Source organism: Melanerpes formicivorus, unplaced genomic scaffold (assembly GCF_026170545.1).
Source record: "Melanerpes formicivorus ecotype bairdi unplaced genomic scaffold, bMelFor1.0.p_v2 SCAF_67, whole genome shotgun sequence".
In the NCBI taxonomy this organism is placed as follows: Eukaryota; Metazoa; Chordata; class Aves; order Piciformes; family Picidae; genus Melanerpes; species Melanerpes formicivorus.
Window position 1 is genome coordinate 160,390 of NW_027142419.1, and position 14,410 is coordinate 174,799.

At 54.3% G+C, this 14,410-nt stretch overlaps 1 protein-coding gene across 2 annotated transcripts in view; it reads left to right on the top strand.

Moving 5' to 3' along the window:
* The window catches only part of TMCO4 (transmembrane and coiled-coil domains 4), a 51,416-nt gene that overhangs the window by 28,149 nt on the left and 8,857 nt on the right, over positions 1 to 14,410 (top strand). For both annotated transcript variants that reach the window (XM_068162707.1, XM_068162708.1), the window contains exons 6-11: positions 534 to 631; positions 1,717 to 1,860; positions 3,052 to 3,171; positions 8,279 to 8,443; positions 9,350 to 9,486; positions 12,515 to 12,599. In XM_068162707.1, coding sequence (XP_068018808.1) covers positions 534 to 631; positions 1,717 to 1,860; positions 3,052 to 3,171; positions 8,279 to 8,443; positions 9,350 to 9,486; positions 12,515 to 12,599 — 749 coding nt within the window. The remainder of the gene's footprint in view (positions 1 to 533; positions 632 to 1,716; positions 1,861 to 3,051; positions 3,172 to 8,278; positions 8,444 to 9,349; positions 9,487 to 12,514; positions 12,600 to 14,410) is intronic.

The following is a 14,410-nucleotide window of genomic DNA, read 5'->3' on the forward strand; positions in this document are numbered from 1 at the left end:
ACTCCTGGCTGTGCTTTACTGCTGATTAGGTGATGATACTGTGATGTGCAATTGGAAGGCAGCTCAGTGGGATCACTGCTGATGGAAACCAATTTCACTGCCCCTCTGCCAGCACCAATGATCCCTCTGCTGCCTTTTGCTTCAAGCACTTCCCTGGTTCCTCTTGGCCTTGCTGTGCTTTGGTTGGGGTTGTGTCCAGGCACTAAGTGGTCATTGAAATGCTTCTGACTCTTTGTTTCTCTCTTTTTGCAAGCTTCAGCCCTGTTAGGAAGGGGGCTCCAAGTAAGTAACATCTGTTGGCTGTTGTCAGCAATGAGATCAGTTGAAAGCTTGGGGGGTGGGGGGAGGTTTATGTCCATGCTCATAACTCTGTGGCTGTTGTCCCAGTCCACACCTGCATGCTCCTTTGGTTTTGTTGTGGCTCCCAGCAGAGGGATCACAGTGAGGAGAATGAAAGCCAGCTCTGGTGCAGCATTGTCATCTGGCAGGCTTTCCCATCAGCTTTTGCTCTTCTCATCCACTTCTCCCCACAGAACTGCAGAAGTCTCCAGAAGAAAGAAGGAGAGGAGAAGGAAGCTGAAGAGATACCTGCTGATTGGCTTGGCAAGCGTTGGGGGTGGAACAGTGCTGGGTGAGGCTGCCCTCAGCCCTTGGGGGGTCCTCCCTGAGGAGGCCACAAAGATCACCTTATTGACATCTACAAGTGCCTGAAGGGAGGTTGGAGCCAGGTGGGGGTTGGGCTCTTCTGCCAGGCAGGCACCCAGCCCCAGAACAAGAGGACACAGCCTCAAGCTGTGCCAGGGGAGGTTTAGGCTGGAGGTGAGGAGAAAGTTCTTCCCAGCAAGAGAGATTGGCCATGGGAATGTGCTGCCCAGGGAGGTGGTGGAGTCCCCATCCCTGGCGGTGTTCAAGAGGGGATTGGATGTGGCACTTGGAGCCATGGTTTGGTTGTCAGGAGGTGCTGGGTGATAGGTTGAACTTGATGATCTCTCAGATCTTTTCCAATCTTACTGATTCTATGATCATCTAAGGGCTGGAGCAGCTCTGCTGTGAGCACAGGCTGAGGGAGCTGGGGGTGTTCAGCCTGGAGAAGAGAAGACTCTGGGGGGACCTTAGCGCTGTCTGCCAATAGCTGAAGGGATCCTGCAGGAAGGCTGCAGAGAGACTTCTCCTGAGGGTGTCTGGAGACAGGGCAAGGGGGAATGGTTTGAAGCTGAGGCAGAGCAGGAGCTGAGGAAGAAGTTCTTCAGTCTGAGGGTGGTGAGACTCTAGAATGGGCTGCCCAGAGAGGCTGTGGATGCCTCCTTCCTGGGGGTGTTCAAGGCCAGGCTGGGTGAGGCCTTGAGCAGCTGAGTCTGGTTGAGAGGTGTCCCTGCTCATGGCAGCAGGGGTGAAGGAGATGGTCTCTGAGGTCCCTTCCAACCTGAGCCATTCTAGGAGTCTATGTCTGGGGGGGGGGTTGTGTTCTGAAGTATCTCCTCCTGGAGATGGCCTTGAGCAGTTGAGCCTAGCCTAGAGGTGTCCCTGCCCCATGCCCTAACCCTAGCCCTGCCCATGGCAGGGAGGTTGGAGCAGATGCTCTCTGAGGTCCCTTCCGGCCTGAGCCATTCCAGGAGCGATTCAGTGATTCTCTCAGCAGCATTCCCACTGCTCACCCAGCAGAGGGAAATGCCTGCCTGCTTTTTGTGAGGCTGCTGTCCCTGCTTGCATCCTCAGGCTTGACAGGGGGGCTGGCTGCCCCTCTGGTTGCTGCAGGAGCTGCCACCCTCATCGGGAGCGCTGGAGCAGCCGCCCTGGCTTCCACTGCTGGCATTGCTGTCATGGCCTCACTTTTTGGAGCAGCTGGAGCTGGCCTGACTGGTAAGAGAGTGACCACACCTTTCTCAGCTAGCTAGGGTAGAGGGTCAGGCCTGAATGCAGAGCTGAAGGCTTAGCTGAGCTCTGCAAGGCAAGCTGAGGTGACTTTCCCTTCCAGTGCTGGTTAAGAGGCTGTGCAGCCCCTGCAGGCCAAGCAGAAAAGCAGGGTTTGCTTTGTGGCTGATGAAGGGCATTAAAGCTTGCTGCTCTGCTTCAAAGGATGCTGCTGCAGCAGCTGATGTCTGATCTGCCCCAACAAAATAGCCTTCTGCTGGGGTTCCCTCCAGTCACACCGGTTCAGAAGAATCATCCTGGCTCCCTACCAAGCTCTAAGTAACACATGGGCTGGCTGAGGGCTTGGGAAGGGAGAAGACCCTGAGTTAAATTGCCCAGGGATTTCTTAACAAGCCAACCATGTCCTGAGCTGCATCAAAAGCCCAGGCTGGATGAGGCTCTGGCCAGGCTGATCTAGTGTGGGGTGTCCCTGCCCATGGCAGGGGGGTTGGGACCAGATGATCCTTGTGGCCTCTTCCAACCCTGGCTGATACTGTGATACTATGATACTATGGCCAGAGGGTGAGGGAGGTGATTCTGCCCCTCTGCTCTGCTCTTGTGAGGTCCTCACCAGCAGCACTGCACCCAGGTCTGGGCTCTCCAACACAAGAAGGAGAATGGAAGTGCTGGAGAGGGACCAGAGGAGGCTCACAAAGACAAGCTGGAGAGCCTGTCCTGCAAGGGCAGGCTGAGGGAGTTGGGGCTGTTCAGCCTGGAGAAGCAAAAGCATAAAGCAGCCCTTGAAGCAGCCCTCCAGTACCTGAAGGGGGCTACAGGAGAGCTGGGGAGGGCCTTTTTCCAAGTGCCTGTGGTGATAGGAGCAGGGGCAGTGGTTTGAAACTGGGGGAGGAGGGGTTGAGACTGGAGATTGGAATGAAATTCTTCCCAGGGAGGGTGGTGAGAGGTTGGTCAGAGAAGCTGTGAGAGATGTCTCCTCCCTGGGGGTGTTGAAGACCAGGCTGGAGGAGTGGGAAGAGTGTCCCTGGTGGGAAGAGTGTCCCTGCCCTGGGCAGGAGGGTTGGAACTGGATGATCTTGGAGCTTCTTTCCAAGTCAAAGCCACTCTGTGATGATTCTGTGATGCTGGTGGTGCTTGTGTCCCTGTGATTGCTGAGCCTTGTTTGTGCCCTGCTGTGTGTAGGATACAAGATGAAGAAGCGTGTGGGAGCCATAGAAGAGTTTGAATTCCTCCCACTGACTGAAGGGAAGCAGCTTCACATCACCATAGCAATCACTGGCTGGCTCTGTGCTGGCAAATATGGTAAGGGCCAGACAAGGGAAAACTGACAGCAGCCTAAAGGTCTGCCTCTGGGTCCCACCCCAGGGAGTGTTTGTGCTTCAGTGTCTTCCCCACACTTGGGGAGCAGCCAGGCAGAGAGGGACCTGGGGGTAGTGGGTGACAGGAGCTGAACATGAGCCAGCAGTGTGCCCAGGGGGCCAAGAAGGCCAAGGGCATCCTGGCCTGCAGCAGGAAGAGTGTGGCCAGCAGGAGCAGGGAAGTCCTTGTGCCCTGTGCTCAGCACTGCTTAGGCCACACCTGGAGTCCTGTGTCCAGGTCTGGGCTCCTCAGTTTAAGAAGGACATTGAGAGACTTGAAGGTGTCCAGAGAAGGGCAAGAAAGCTGGGGAGGGGTCTGGAGCACAGCCCTGGGAGGAGAGGCTGAGGGAGCTGGGGTTGCTTAGCCTGGAGAAGAGGAGGCTCAGGGGAGACCTTCTTGCTCTCTCCAACTCCCTGAAGGGAGGTTGGAGCCAGGTGGGGGTTGGTCTCTTCTCCCAGGCAGGCAGAACAAGAGGCCACAGTCTCAAGCTGTGCCAGGGGAGGTTTAGGCTGGAGGGGAGGAGAAAGTTCTCCCCAGCAAGAGAGATTGGCCATTGGGATGTGCTGCCCAGGGAGGTGGTGGAGTCCCCATCCCTGGAGGTGTTTAGGAAGAGCCTGGCTGAGGCACTTGGTGCCATGGTTGAATTGATCAGATGGTGCTGGGTGAGAGGTTGGCCTTGGAGCCATGGTTTAGTTGTCAGGAGGTGCTGGATGCCAGCTTGGACTTGATGATCTCTGAGGTCTTTTCCACCCTTGTTAATTCTATGATGCTGACAGGAGCCTTAAGGTCTGGCTCTGGGTCCCACCCCAGGTAGTGTTTGTGCTTCAGTGCCTTCCCCACACTATGCCTGGAACCTGAAGCAGCTTGGCTCTCAAGACAAGCCTTGGTCACCCTATCTGCCATCCCAACCCAAACAGAGGGCAAGAGAGGGCAGTGAGCTGGGAGGGGCAGGGCAGCAGGCTTGCCTCTGTTCCTCACTGCTGTGTGGCTTTGCTTGGCAAGCTCTCCTTGGGCTGGCTGCTTTCCAGCTCTAGCACAAAATGTCTCACCTATCTCTGAGCCCTCCTGTTTATGTCCCCCAGCAATTAACAGCAGCAGTGCCTTTGCTTCCTTGCTGGCTGCCAGATAATGAGGCTTCTTGGCAAGCAAACCCTGTCAAGAGAATCCTGCTCAGCACAGCCCTTGGAGGTGAGCTAGCAGGAGAGCACCCTGAGCAGGCTGCAGTGTTTGAGTTCCCAGGGCAGCTCTGTCAGCTTACACATGTCAGCTGCCTGCTGATGTGTTCAGCAACCTGCCTCAACAGCTGCCAGGGGGGTTCAGAAGCAACACAAGAGGGGGGGGGGGTTGCTGCTGGGGGATGTCTCTCTCCTGTTGCCTGTCAAGGAAGGGTGAGTTTTATTGCTATCATTATTATTACCATCATCATTATCATTATTAGCACCACTATTATCAGTATGGGCACTATCATCATCATTGTTATTGCTATCATCATCTCTATTATCATCATTATTATTACTATCATCATTATCATTATTAACCAGGTTGGGAAAGACCTTTGAGATCACCAAGTCCAACCTCTCACCCAGCACCATCTGATCAACTAAGCCATGGCACCAAGCACCCCATCCAGTCTCTTCCTACACACCTCCAGGGATGGGGACTCCACCACCTCCCTGGGCAGCACATTCCCATGGCCAATCTCTCTTGCTGGGAAGAATTTCTTCCTCACATCCAGCCTGAACCTCCCCTGGCACAGCTTCAGACTGTGGCCTCTTGTTCTGTTTGCCTGGGAGAAGAGACCAACCCCCACCTGGCTCCAACCTCCCTTCAGGGAGTTGGAGAGAGCAAGAAGGTCTCCCCTGAGCCTCCTCTTCTGCAGGCTGAGCAACCCCAGCTCCCTCAGCCTCTCCTCCCAGGGCTGTGCTCCAGACCCCTCCCCAGCTTTCTTGTCCTTCTCTGGACACCTTCCAGCAGCTCAACCTCTTTCCTAACCTGAGGAGCCCAGAACTGGACACAGGACTCCAGGTGTGGCCTAAGCAGTGCTGAGCACAGGGCAGGATGACCTCCCTTCTCCTGCTGGCCACACTCTTCCTGCTGCAGGCCAGGATGCCCTTGGCCTTCTTGGCCCCCTGGGCACACTGCTGGCTCATGTTCAGCCTACTATCAACCACTCCCCCCAGGTCCCTTTCTGCCTGGCTGCTCTCAGCCACTCTGCCCCCACCCTGTAGCACTGCCTGGGGTTGTTGTGGCCAAAGTGCAGCCCCTGGCACTTGGATGTGTTCAATCTCCTGCCCTTGGCCTCTGCCCATCTGCCCAGCCTGGCAAGGTCCCTCTGCAGAGCTCTCCTGCCCTCTAACAGCTCAACTCCTGCCCCCAGCTTGGTGTCACCTGCACATTCACTGCTGATGGACTCAATCCCCTCCTCCAGATCATCAGTAAAGATATGGAACAGGCTGGGGCCCAGCACTGATCCCTGGGGCACACCACTGGTGCCTGGCTGCCAGCTGGCCGTGGCACCATTCACCACCACTCTGCCCTTTCAGAGTTCCCTGCCCTTCAGAGTTCAGCTGTCCATTAAGAGCCTTCCCAGGCCCCTGCTGGCACAAAGTGCCCTGCCAACAAAAGAGAGGATGGCTTCAAAATGATTCAGCCAGCCTGAAATGAGCCTTGCAGGGTGGGAAATGGCCATTATCACTCCAAGCATCCAGGCACTGCTGCTGATTAGCACCTGGGAGGAAAAAGAACATTAAAGTGGAGGAGCTAATTAGGCAGGATGGCAAAGTGAAACTAATTGCAGCAGGTCTGCAGGCAGGGCCATTGGTGCAGCCCCTGCCCACCACGCTGCAGTGCCAGCCAGAGGCTCTGGGATGGGTTTTGATGAGGTCTTTCCCATGCTTCTGGGCCCACCCAGCCATTCAGCACTCCATCCTTCTCAGGCCAGGCTTCCTCTGCTCTGCAGGAGAAGCTGGAGCTGCAGGACCTGGCCTGATGGCTGGTGGGAGGAGGAAAGGCCTCAAGAGCTGACAGAAGCAGTGTCCAATGTCCCTCTGCCTTGGCTGTCTCTGAGTCATCTGCAGGGGGCTCCAGGAAAGCTGGGGAGGGACTTCTGAGGGTGTCAGGGAGGAATAGGACTGGGGGGGATGGAGCAGAACTAGAAGTGGGGAGATTGAGATTGGCTGTGAGGAAGAAGTTGTTCCCCAGGAGGGTGGTGAGAGCCTGGCACAGGTTGCCCAGGGAGGTGGTGGAAGCCTCCTGCCTGGAGGTGTTTGCAGCCAGGCTGGATGTGGCTGTGAGCAACCTGCTGTGGTGTGAGGTGTCCCTGCCCATGGCAGGGGCTTGGAGCTGGCTGAGCCTTGAGCTCCCTTCCAGCCCTGACAACTCCATGAGGCAGTGGGGGGAAGCCCAATGCTTGCAATGTCCTCTCCACAAACATCATCTGCCCAGGGAGGTGGTGGAGTCCCCATCACTGGAGGTGTTTGAGAAGCCCTGGCTGAGCCTTGAGCTCCCTTCCAGCCCTGACAATTCTCTGATGCTGTGAAGTCTGAGCCAGGCCATGCTGAGGACTCTGTGCCAAGGCTGCAGGGTTATTTACAAAGCACACATTGGTTGTAAACCAGTGGAAATATGCAGTCTAACCCTCCCAGGAGATGTTGCCTTTGTTACCACAGTGCTGCCCCTTTGAAGGAGAGCTGCAGAGGGGCTTCTGACCAAGGCAAGGAGTGAGAGGATGGGAGGTGATGGCTTCAGACTGGGAGAAGTTGGGTTCAGGTCAGACATGAGGGAGGGATTCTTCCCCATGAGGGAGGTGAGGCACTGGAACAGGTTGGATGTTGTGGAGGCTCCAAGCAGGGTTGGATGAGGCCTTGAGCAGCCTGGGCTAGTGAGAGGTGTCCCTGCCCATGGCATGGGGTTGGAGCTAGGTGATCCCCAGGGCTCAGTGCTGGGCTCCATCCTGTTTAATATCTTCATTGATGATCTGGAGGAGGGGATTGAGTGAATCATCAGTAAATTAGCAGATGACAGCAAGCTGGGGGCAGGAGTTGAGCTGTTAGAGGATAGGAGAGCTCTGCAGAGGGACCTTGCCAGGCTGGGCAGATGGGCAGAGGCCAAGGGCAGGAGATTGAACACATCCAAGTGCCAGGTTCTACACACTGGCCACAACAACCCCAGGCAGTGCTACAGGCTGGGGGCAGAGTGGCTGAGAGCAGCCAGGCAGAGAGGGACCTGGGGCTAGTGGTTGACAGCAGCTGAACATGAGCCAGCAGTGTGCCCAGGGGGCCAAGAAGGCCAAGGGCATCCTGGCCTGCAGCAGGAAGAGTGTGGCCAGCAGGAGCAGGGAAGTCCTTGTGCCCTGTGCTCAGCACTGCTTAGGCCACACCTGGAGTCCTGTGTCCAGGTCTGGGCTCCTCAGGTTAGGAAAGAGGTTGAGCTGCTGGAAGGTGTCCAGAGAAGGGCAAGAAAGCTGGGGAGGGGTCTGGAGCACAGCCCTGGGAGGAGAGGCTGAGGGAGCTGGGGTTGCTTAGCCTGGAGAAGAGGAGGCTCAGGGGAGACCTTCTTGCTCTCTCCAACTCCCTGAAGGGAGGTTGGAGCCAGGTGGGGGTTGGTCTCTTCTCCCAGGCAGGCACCCAGCAGCAGAACAAGAGGACACAGCCTCAAGCTGTGCCAGGGGAAGTTCAGGCTGGAGGTGAGGAGAAAGTTCTTCCCAGAGAGGATGGTTAGCCATTGGAATGTACTGCCCAGGGAGGTGGTGGAGTCCCTGTGCCTGGAGGTGTTCAAGAGGGGATTGGATGTGGCACTTGGAGCCATGGTTTAGCTGTCAGGAGGTGCTGGTTGCCAGCTTGGACTTGCTGAGCTCTGAGGTCTTTCCCAGCCTTGCTGATTCTATGATCTTGAAAGTCCCTTCCAACCCAAACCCTTCTGGGATTCTGTGATCATTGTCTCCCAGTGTCCTGCTGCTGCTTTTCTGTTTCTCTCTTGGACTCCTTTGCCAGGCCTCAGCTGGCTCTGGCTTTGCCCTGACCTTGAATTCCATCTCTGCAACCTTCCTCAGGGAGCTTCACAGCACCATGGAGCAACCTGCTGCAGTCCAGTGAGCAGTACTGCCTGGCCTGGGAATCCAAGTACCTAATGGAGCTTGGCCATGCCTTAGACACCCTGCTGAATGGCTTCATCAACCTGATGGCTGAGGAAGCCCTGAAATTGACTGTCTTGTCAGGTAAGGACATGGCAGCCTGGGCCAGAGGTTCTTCAAGGCAAAGTGCAAGGTCCTGCAGGTAGGTTGGGGAATCCTTGACCTCAATCCAGGCTGGGGGGAGGTGAGGAGATTGAGAGCAGCCCTGCAGGGAAGGGCTGTGGGGGAGAAGCTGGCCAGGAGCCTGCAATGGGCACTGGCAGCCCAGAAGGCCAATGGCAGCCAAGCTGCCATTGGCCTTCTGGGCTGCCAGTGCCCATTGCCAGGGATGGAGAGAGAGGATCCTGCCCCCTCTGCTCTGCTCTGGGGAGACCTCACCTACAGGGCTGTGTCTGGAGCCCCCAACACAAGGACATGGACCTGCTGGAGGAAGTCCAGAGGAGGCCACAGAGATGATCAGAGGACTGAAGAACCTCTGCTGTGGGGACAGGCTGAGATACCTGGAGAGGAAGAAGGCTCCAGGGAGAGCTCAGAGCTGCATTTCAGTGTCTGCAGGGGAGCTACAGGCAGGCTGGGGAGGGACTGCTCAGAAGGGGCTGTGGGGGGAGGATGAGGAGCAGTGGTTTGGAGCTGGAGCAAGGGAGGTTTAGCTTGGACAGGTTGGGCTTGATGATCCCTGAGGTCTTTTCCAGCCTTCTGGATTCTATGGTTCTGTGAGATCAGGAGGAAGTTCTGCACCATGATGGGGGTGGGGGAGGCACTGGAAGAGGTTGCCCAGGGCAGTAGCTGTGGCCCCCATCCCTGGAGACACTCAAGATCTAGCCCTAGCTCTAATCAGAGGTGTCCCTGCAGGGGGAGGGGGGGGTTGGCCAAGATGACCTTTGAGTGTCCCTTCCCACCCCATGCAACCTGTGACCTTGCTTTGGACCTTTCCCTGTGAACAGGCCCAGCTGGGTGAGTGTGCTGTGCTGTTTGCTTTGTGTGCTGCAGGGATTGTGACAGCCTTGACCTGGCCAACATCCCTGCTGACTGCTGCCAGTGTCATTGACAACCCCTGGGGGGTCTGTCTGCACCGCTCTGCCGAGGTGGGCAAGCACCTGGCACAGGTCCTGCTCAGCAGGCAGCAGGTAATGGAGCTGCAGATCACCCAGGCACAGGGGGGCTGGAGGAGGGGGGGGTGGTGGGGGTGGTTTGGCCCTTGGGAGGTGAAGTTGGAAAGGTAACTGTCAGGTTGGTGTCTTTAGGGTTGGAATTAGGATTAGAATTAGGATTGGAATTGGAATTGGAATTGGAGTTAGAACTGGAACTAGGATTAGAATTAGAGTTAGAATTAGAATTAGAACTAGAATCAGGATTAGAATTAGAACTAGAATTAGGATTATAATTAGAATTAGAACTAGAATTAGAATTAGAATTAGGATTAGAATTAGAATAAGAATTAGAACTAGAATTAGAATTGGAATTAGAACTAGAATTAGAACTAGAACTAGGATTAGAATTGTAATTAGAATTGGAATTAGAACTAGAACTAGAATTAGAATTGGAATTAGAATTGGAATTAGAAGTGGAATTAGAACTAGAATTAGGATTAGAATTAGAACTAGAATTAGAACTGGAATTAGAACTAGAATTAGGATTAGAATTAGAATTAGAATTGGAATTAGAATTGGAAATAGGACTGGAATTAGGATTAGAATTAGAATTAGAATTAGAATTAGAACTAGAACTAGAATTAGAATTAGAATTGGAATTAGAACTGGAATTAGAACTAGAATTAGGATTAGAATTAGAATTAGAATTAGGACTGGAATTAGAATTAGAATTAGAATTAGAATTAGAATTAGAATTAGAATTAGAATTAGAACTAGAATTAGAATTAGAATTGGAATTAGAACTGGAATTAGAACTAGAATTAGGATTAGAATTAGAATTAGAATTAGAACTGGAATTAGAACTAGAATTAGAATTAGAACTGGAATTAGAATTAGAATTAGAATTAGAATTAGAATTAGAATTAGAACTAGAATTAGAACTAGAATTAGAATTAGAATTAGAATTAGAATTAGAATTAGAATTAGAATTAGAACTGGAATTAGAACTAAAATTAGAATTAGAATTAGAATTGGAATTAGAATTAGAATTCGAATTAGAACTGGAATTAGAACTGGAATTAGAACTAGAATTAGGATTAGAATTAGAATTAGAATTAGAACTGGAATTGGAATTAGAATTGGAATTAGAATTAGAATTAGAATTGGAATTAGAACTGGAATTAGAACTAGAATTAGGATTAGAATTAGAATTAGAACTGGAATTAGACTTAGAATTAGAATTTGAATTAGAACTAGAACTAGGATTAGAATTAGAATTAACCAGGTTGGAAGAGGCCTTTGAGGTCAGCAAGTCCAGCCTGTCACCCAGCACCATCTGATCGACTCAACCATGGCACTAAGCACCCCATCCAGGCTCTTCCTAAACACCTCCAGCGATGGGGACTCCACCACCTCCCTGGGCAGCACATTCCCATGGCCAATCTCTCTTGCTGGGAAGAATTTCTCCCTAACATCCAGCCCAAACCTCCCCTGGCACAGCTTGAGACTGTGTCCTCTTGTTCTGGTGGAGGCTGCCTGCCTGGGAGAAGAGACCAACCCCCACCTGGCTCCAACCTCCCTTCAGGGAGTTGGAGAGAGCAAGAAGGTCTCCCCTGAGCCTCCTCTTCTCCAGGCTAAGCAACCCCAGCTCCCTCAGCCTCTCCTCCCAGGGCTGTGCTCCAGACCCCTCCCCAGCTTTCTTGCCCTTCTCTGGACACCTTCCAGCAGCTCAACCTCTTTCCTAACCTGAGGAGCCCAGAACTGGACACAGGACTCCAGGTGTGGCCTAAGCAGTGCTGAGCACAGGGCACAAGGACTTCCCTGCTCCTGCTGGCCACACTCTTCCTGATGCAGGCCAGAATGCCCTTGGCCTTCTGGGCTGCCAGTGCCCATTGCCAGGGATGGAGAGTCCAAAAGGAGTCCAAAAGGAATAATCAGCTGAGAAATGGAAATGTGCTGCATGAGGATGAGCAGCAGCTGCCTGCTGCAGTGGGCAAGAAGTGCCAAGTGAATCAGAGGGATGCTGCCCACATTTGTTCTGTTTAGCTGAAAGCTTTTCTAAAGCTCTGTGTCCAGCTTTGGGCTCTCCACTCCCAAAAAGATCTGCCCTTGTGGCCAAGAAGGCCAAGGCTGGCCTGGGGTGCATGAAGAAGAGTGAGGCCAGCAGGGCAAGGGAGGTTCTCCACCCCCTCCACTCTGCCCTGGTGAGGCCACAGCTGGAGGTCTGGGGCCAGTTCTGGGCTCCCCAGTTCAAGGGGGACAGGGAACTGCTGGAGGGAGTCCAGCAGAGGCTCCAAAGCTGCTGAGGGGCCTGGAGCAGCTCTGTGAGGAACAAAGGCTGAGAGGCCCTGGGGCTGAGAGCCTGGAGAAGAGCAGCCCCAGAGGGGAGCTGAGCAATGCTCAGCAAGAGCTAAAGGCTGGGGGGCAAGAGGCTGGGGGCAGACTCTGCTCAGTGGTGCCCAGGGACAGGCCAAGGGGCAGAGGGCACAAACTGGCACCCAGGAGGTTCCATCTGAACAGGAGGAGAAAGTTGTTTGGTGTGAGGGTGCTGAGCCCTGGAGCAGGCTGCCCAGGGAGGTTGTGGAGTCTCCTTGTGTGGAGAGCTTCCAACCCCCACCCAGGGCATTGTGCTGCTGGGTGAGCTGCTGTGGCTGCCCTGCTGGAGCAGGGGGTTTGGGCTGGCTGATTCCTAGGGGTCCCTTCCATCCCCAACCCATGCTGGGATTCCAGGATTCTGTAGGTAGAGATCCAGGTGACAAATGAAAGCTTAACTGGAGGTGTTCCAGAGGGGATTGGATGTGGCACTTGGAGCCATGGTCTAGTAGCCAGGAGGTGCTGGGTGACAGCTTGGACTTGCTGAGCTCTGAGGTCTCTTCCAACCTTGTTGATTCTATGTAGCCCCAGGCAGCCCCAGGCCAGCTTCACTCATGGGAGTCTGAGCACAGAAAGGTGCAAAGGAAAAGAGAACAGAGAGTGCTGAAAGCATTCCCTGGTCCTGCAGGGCTGCTGGCAGGACCCTGTGGGACAGGAGGGTGATGGTTTTTGCTCCTCCCTTCCTCCTTAGGGCAAGAGACCTGTCACACTGATTGGCTTCAGCCTGGGAGCAAGAGTCATTTACTTCTGCCTGCAGGAAATGGCTCAAGAGAAAGGTAAGAGTCACCTCCTGAGCCTCTTCTCCATTGGCTTCCTTAATGCCAGCAGAGAAGTTCTTCTCCCAAGAGGAAGAGTCCTTCTGGAGCACTCTGAGTACTGTGTGCTGGGTTCAGGTTTGGGCTCCTCACTCCAAGAAGGACATTGAGGAGCTGGAGTAGAGCTGGAGAAGAGGGCTGGGGAGGAGCAGCTGAGGGAGCTGGGGGTGTTGAGCCTGGAGAAAAAGGAGGCTGAGGGAAGAGCTGCTGGCTCTCTGCAGCTCCCTGAAAGGAGGCAGGTGGGGGTTGGTCTCTACTCCCAGAGAACAAGAGGCAGGACAAGAGGAAGTGGCCTCAAGTTGCCCCAGGGGAGCTTTAGGATGGATAATAGGAGAAAATTCTTCCCTGAGAGGGTTCTCAAAGCCTGGCCCAGGCTCCCCAGGGAGGTGGTTGAATCCCCATCCCTGGAGGGGTTTGAAAGCCCCAGAGCTGTGGTGCTGAGGGCCAGGGTTTAGCCCTGGGCTTGGCAGAGTCAGAGATTGGTTGGACTGGGTGAGCTTCAAGGTCTGTTCCAGCTGATTCTCGTGGGGCAGGACATAAAACCTAAAGCAAATAGGGTTTGAATGTCTTTGGAGCCCCATTGTGCTGCCACCTGCAGCAGCCCTGTGGCTTAGAGCCACCACCTGCACTGGAGGTGCTCCAGTCCCTGTGGTCTGCAGCCTGTGTGGCAAGGAGGTGACATTCTTGTGCCACTGGGCTGCCAGGCCAGTCTGGGAGCTGCCCCACATGCCACCATGCCCTTGGCAGAGGAGGCTTTGCCTTGCTGGGGGGCTCTGTGCAGCTCTTGTGTCTCACTCCTCGAGTCCCTCCCTCCCCCTTCCTTTCCCCCCTTTCCCTTTGAAGCCCCTGAGATGCCACTGTCATCTGCTGTGCTCATGAGGGCTTTCTCCCCAGAGTCAGGCAGCAAAAATCCTGCCAAGCTGTGCCCCATTGTGGCTCTGTTTATTAATAGAGTCTGTTTGTAATGGAGGGAAAAGGAAGGGAAAATGATTCTGGGAGCAGTTGGTGGCAATTGCATCTTGGAGTTGAGTCAGCAGTGAGTCTGCTTGCAGCCTGCCTTCCCCTCCCCTCCTCCCTCCCCCTCTGTGTAGCTAATTAAACTCATTAACCATCTAAGCCTCACCAAGAGTCACTGATGAATTAAGGAGCTTGAGCAAGGCAATAAAGGCCAGGCAGGAGGGCAGGAAGGCAGCTCAGCCTGGAGGTGTTCAGGGGCTTGGTCTCTTCTCCCAGGCAACCAGCAACAAGAGGACACAGCCTCAAGCTGTGCCAGGGGAGGTTGAGGCTGGAGGTGAGGAGAGAGTTCTTCCCAGCAAGAGAGATTGGCCATGGGAATGTGCTGGCCAGGGAGGTGGTGGAGTCCCTGTGCCTGGAGGTGTTCAAGAGGGGCTTGGATGTGGCCCTTGGAGCCATGGTTTGGCTGTCAGGAGGTGCTGGGTGCCAGGTTGGACTTGCTGAGCTCTGAGGTCTTTTCCAGCCTGGTTGATTCTATGGCTCTAAGTCCAAAGCCCCACTAAGTCCCTCCCTAGCTCTCCTGGAGCCCCTGCAGGTGCTGGAAGGCTGCTCTGAGGTATCATAGTATCAGTCAGGGGTGGAAGGGACCACAAGGATCATCTAGTTCCAACCCCCCTGCCATGGGCAGGGACACCCCACACTAGATCAGCCTGGCCAGAGCCTCATCCAGCCTGGCCTTAAACACCTCCAGGGATGGGGCTCCAACCACCTCCCTGGACAACCCATTCCAGGGCTTCACCACTCTCATGGGGAAGAAC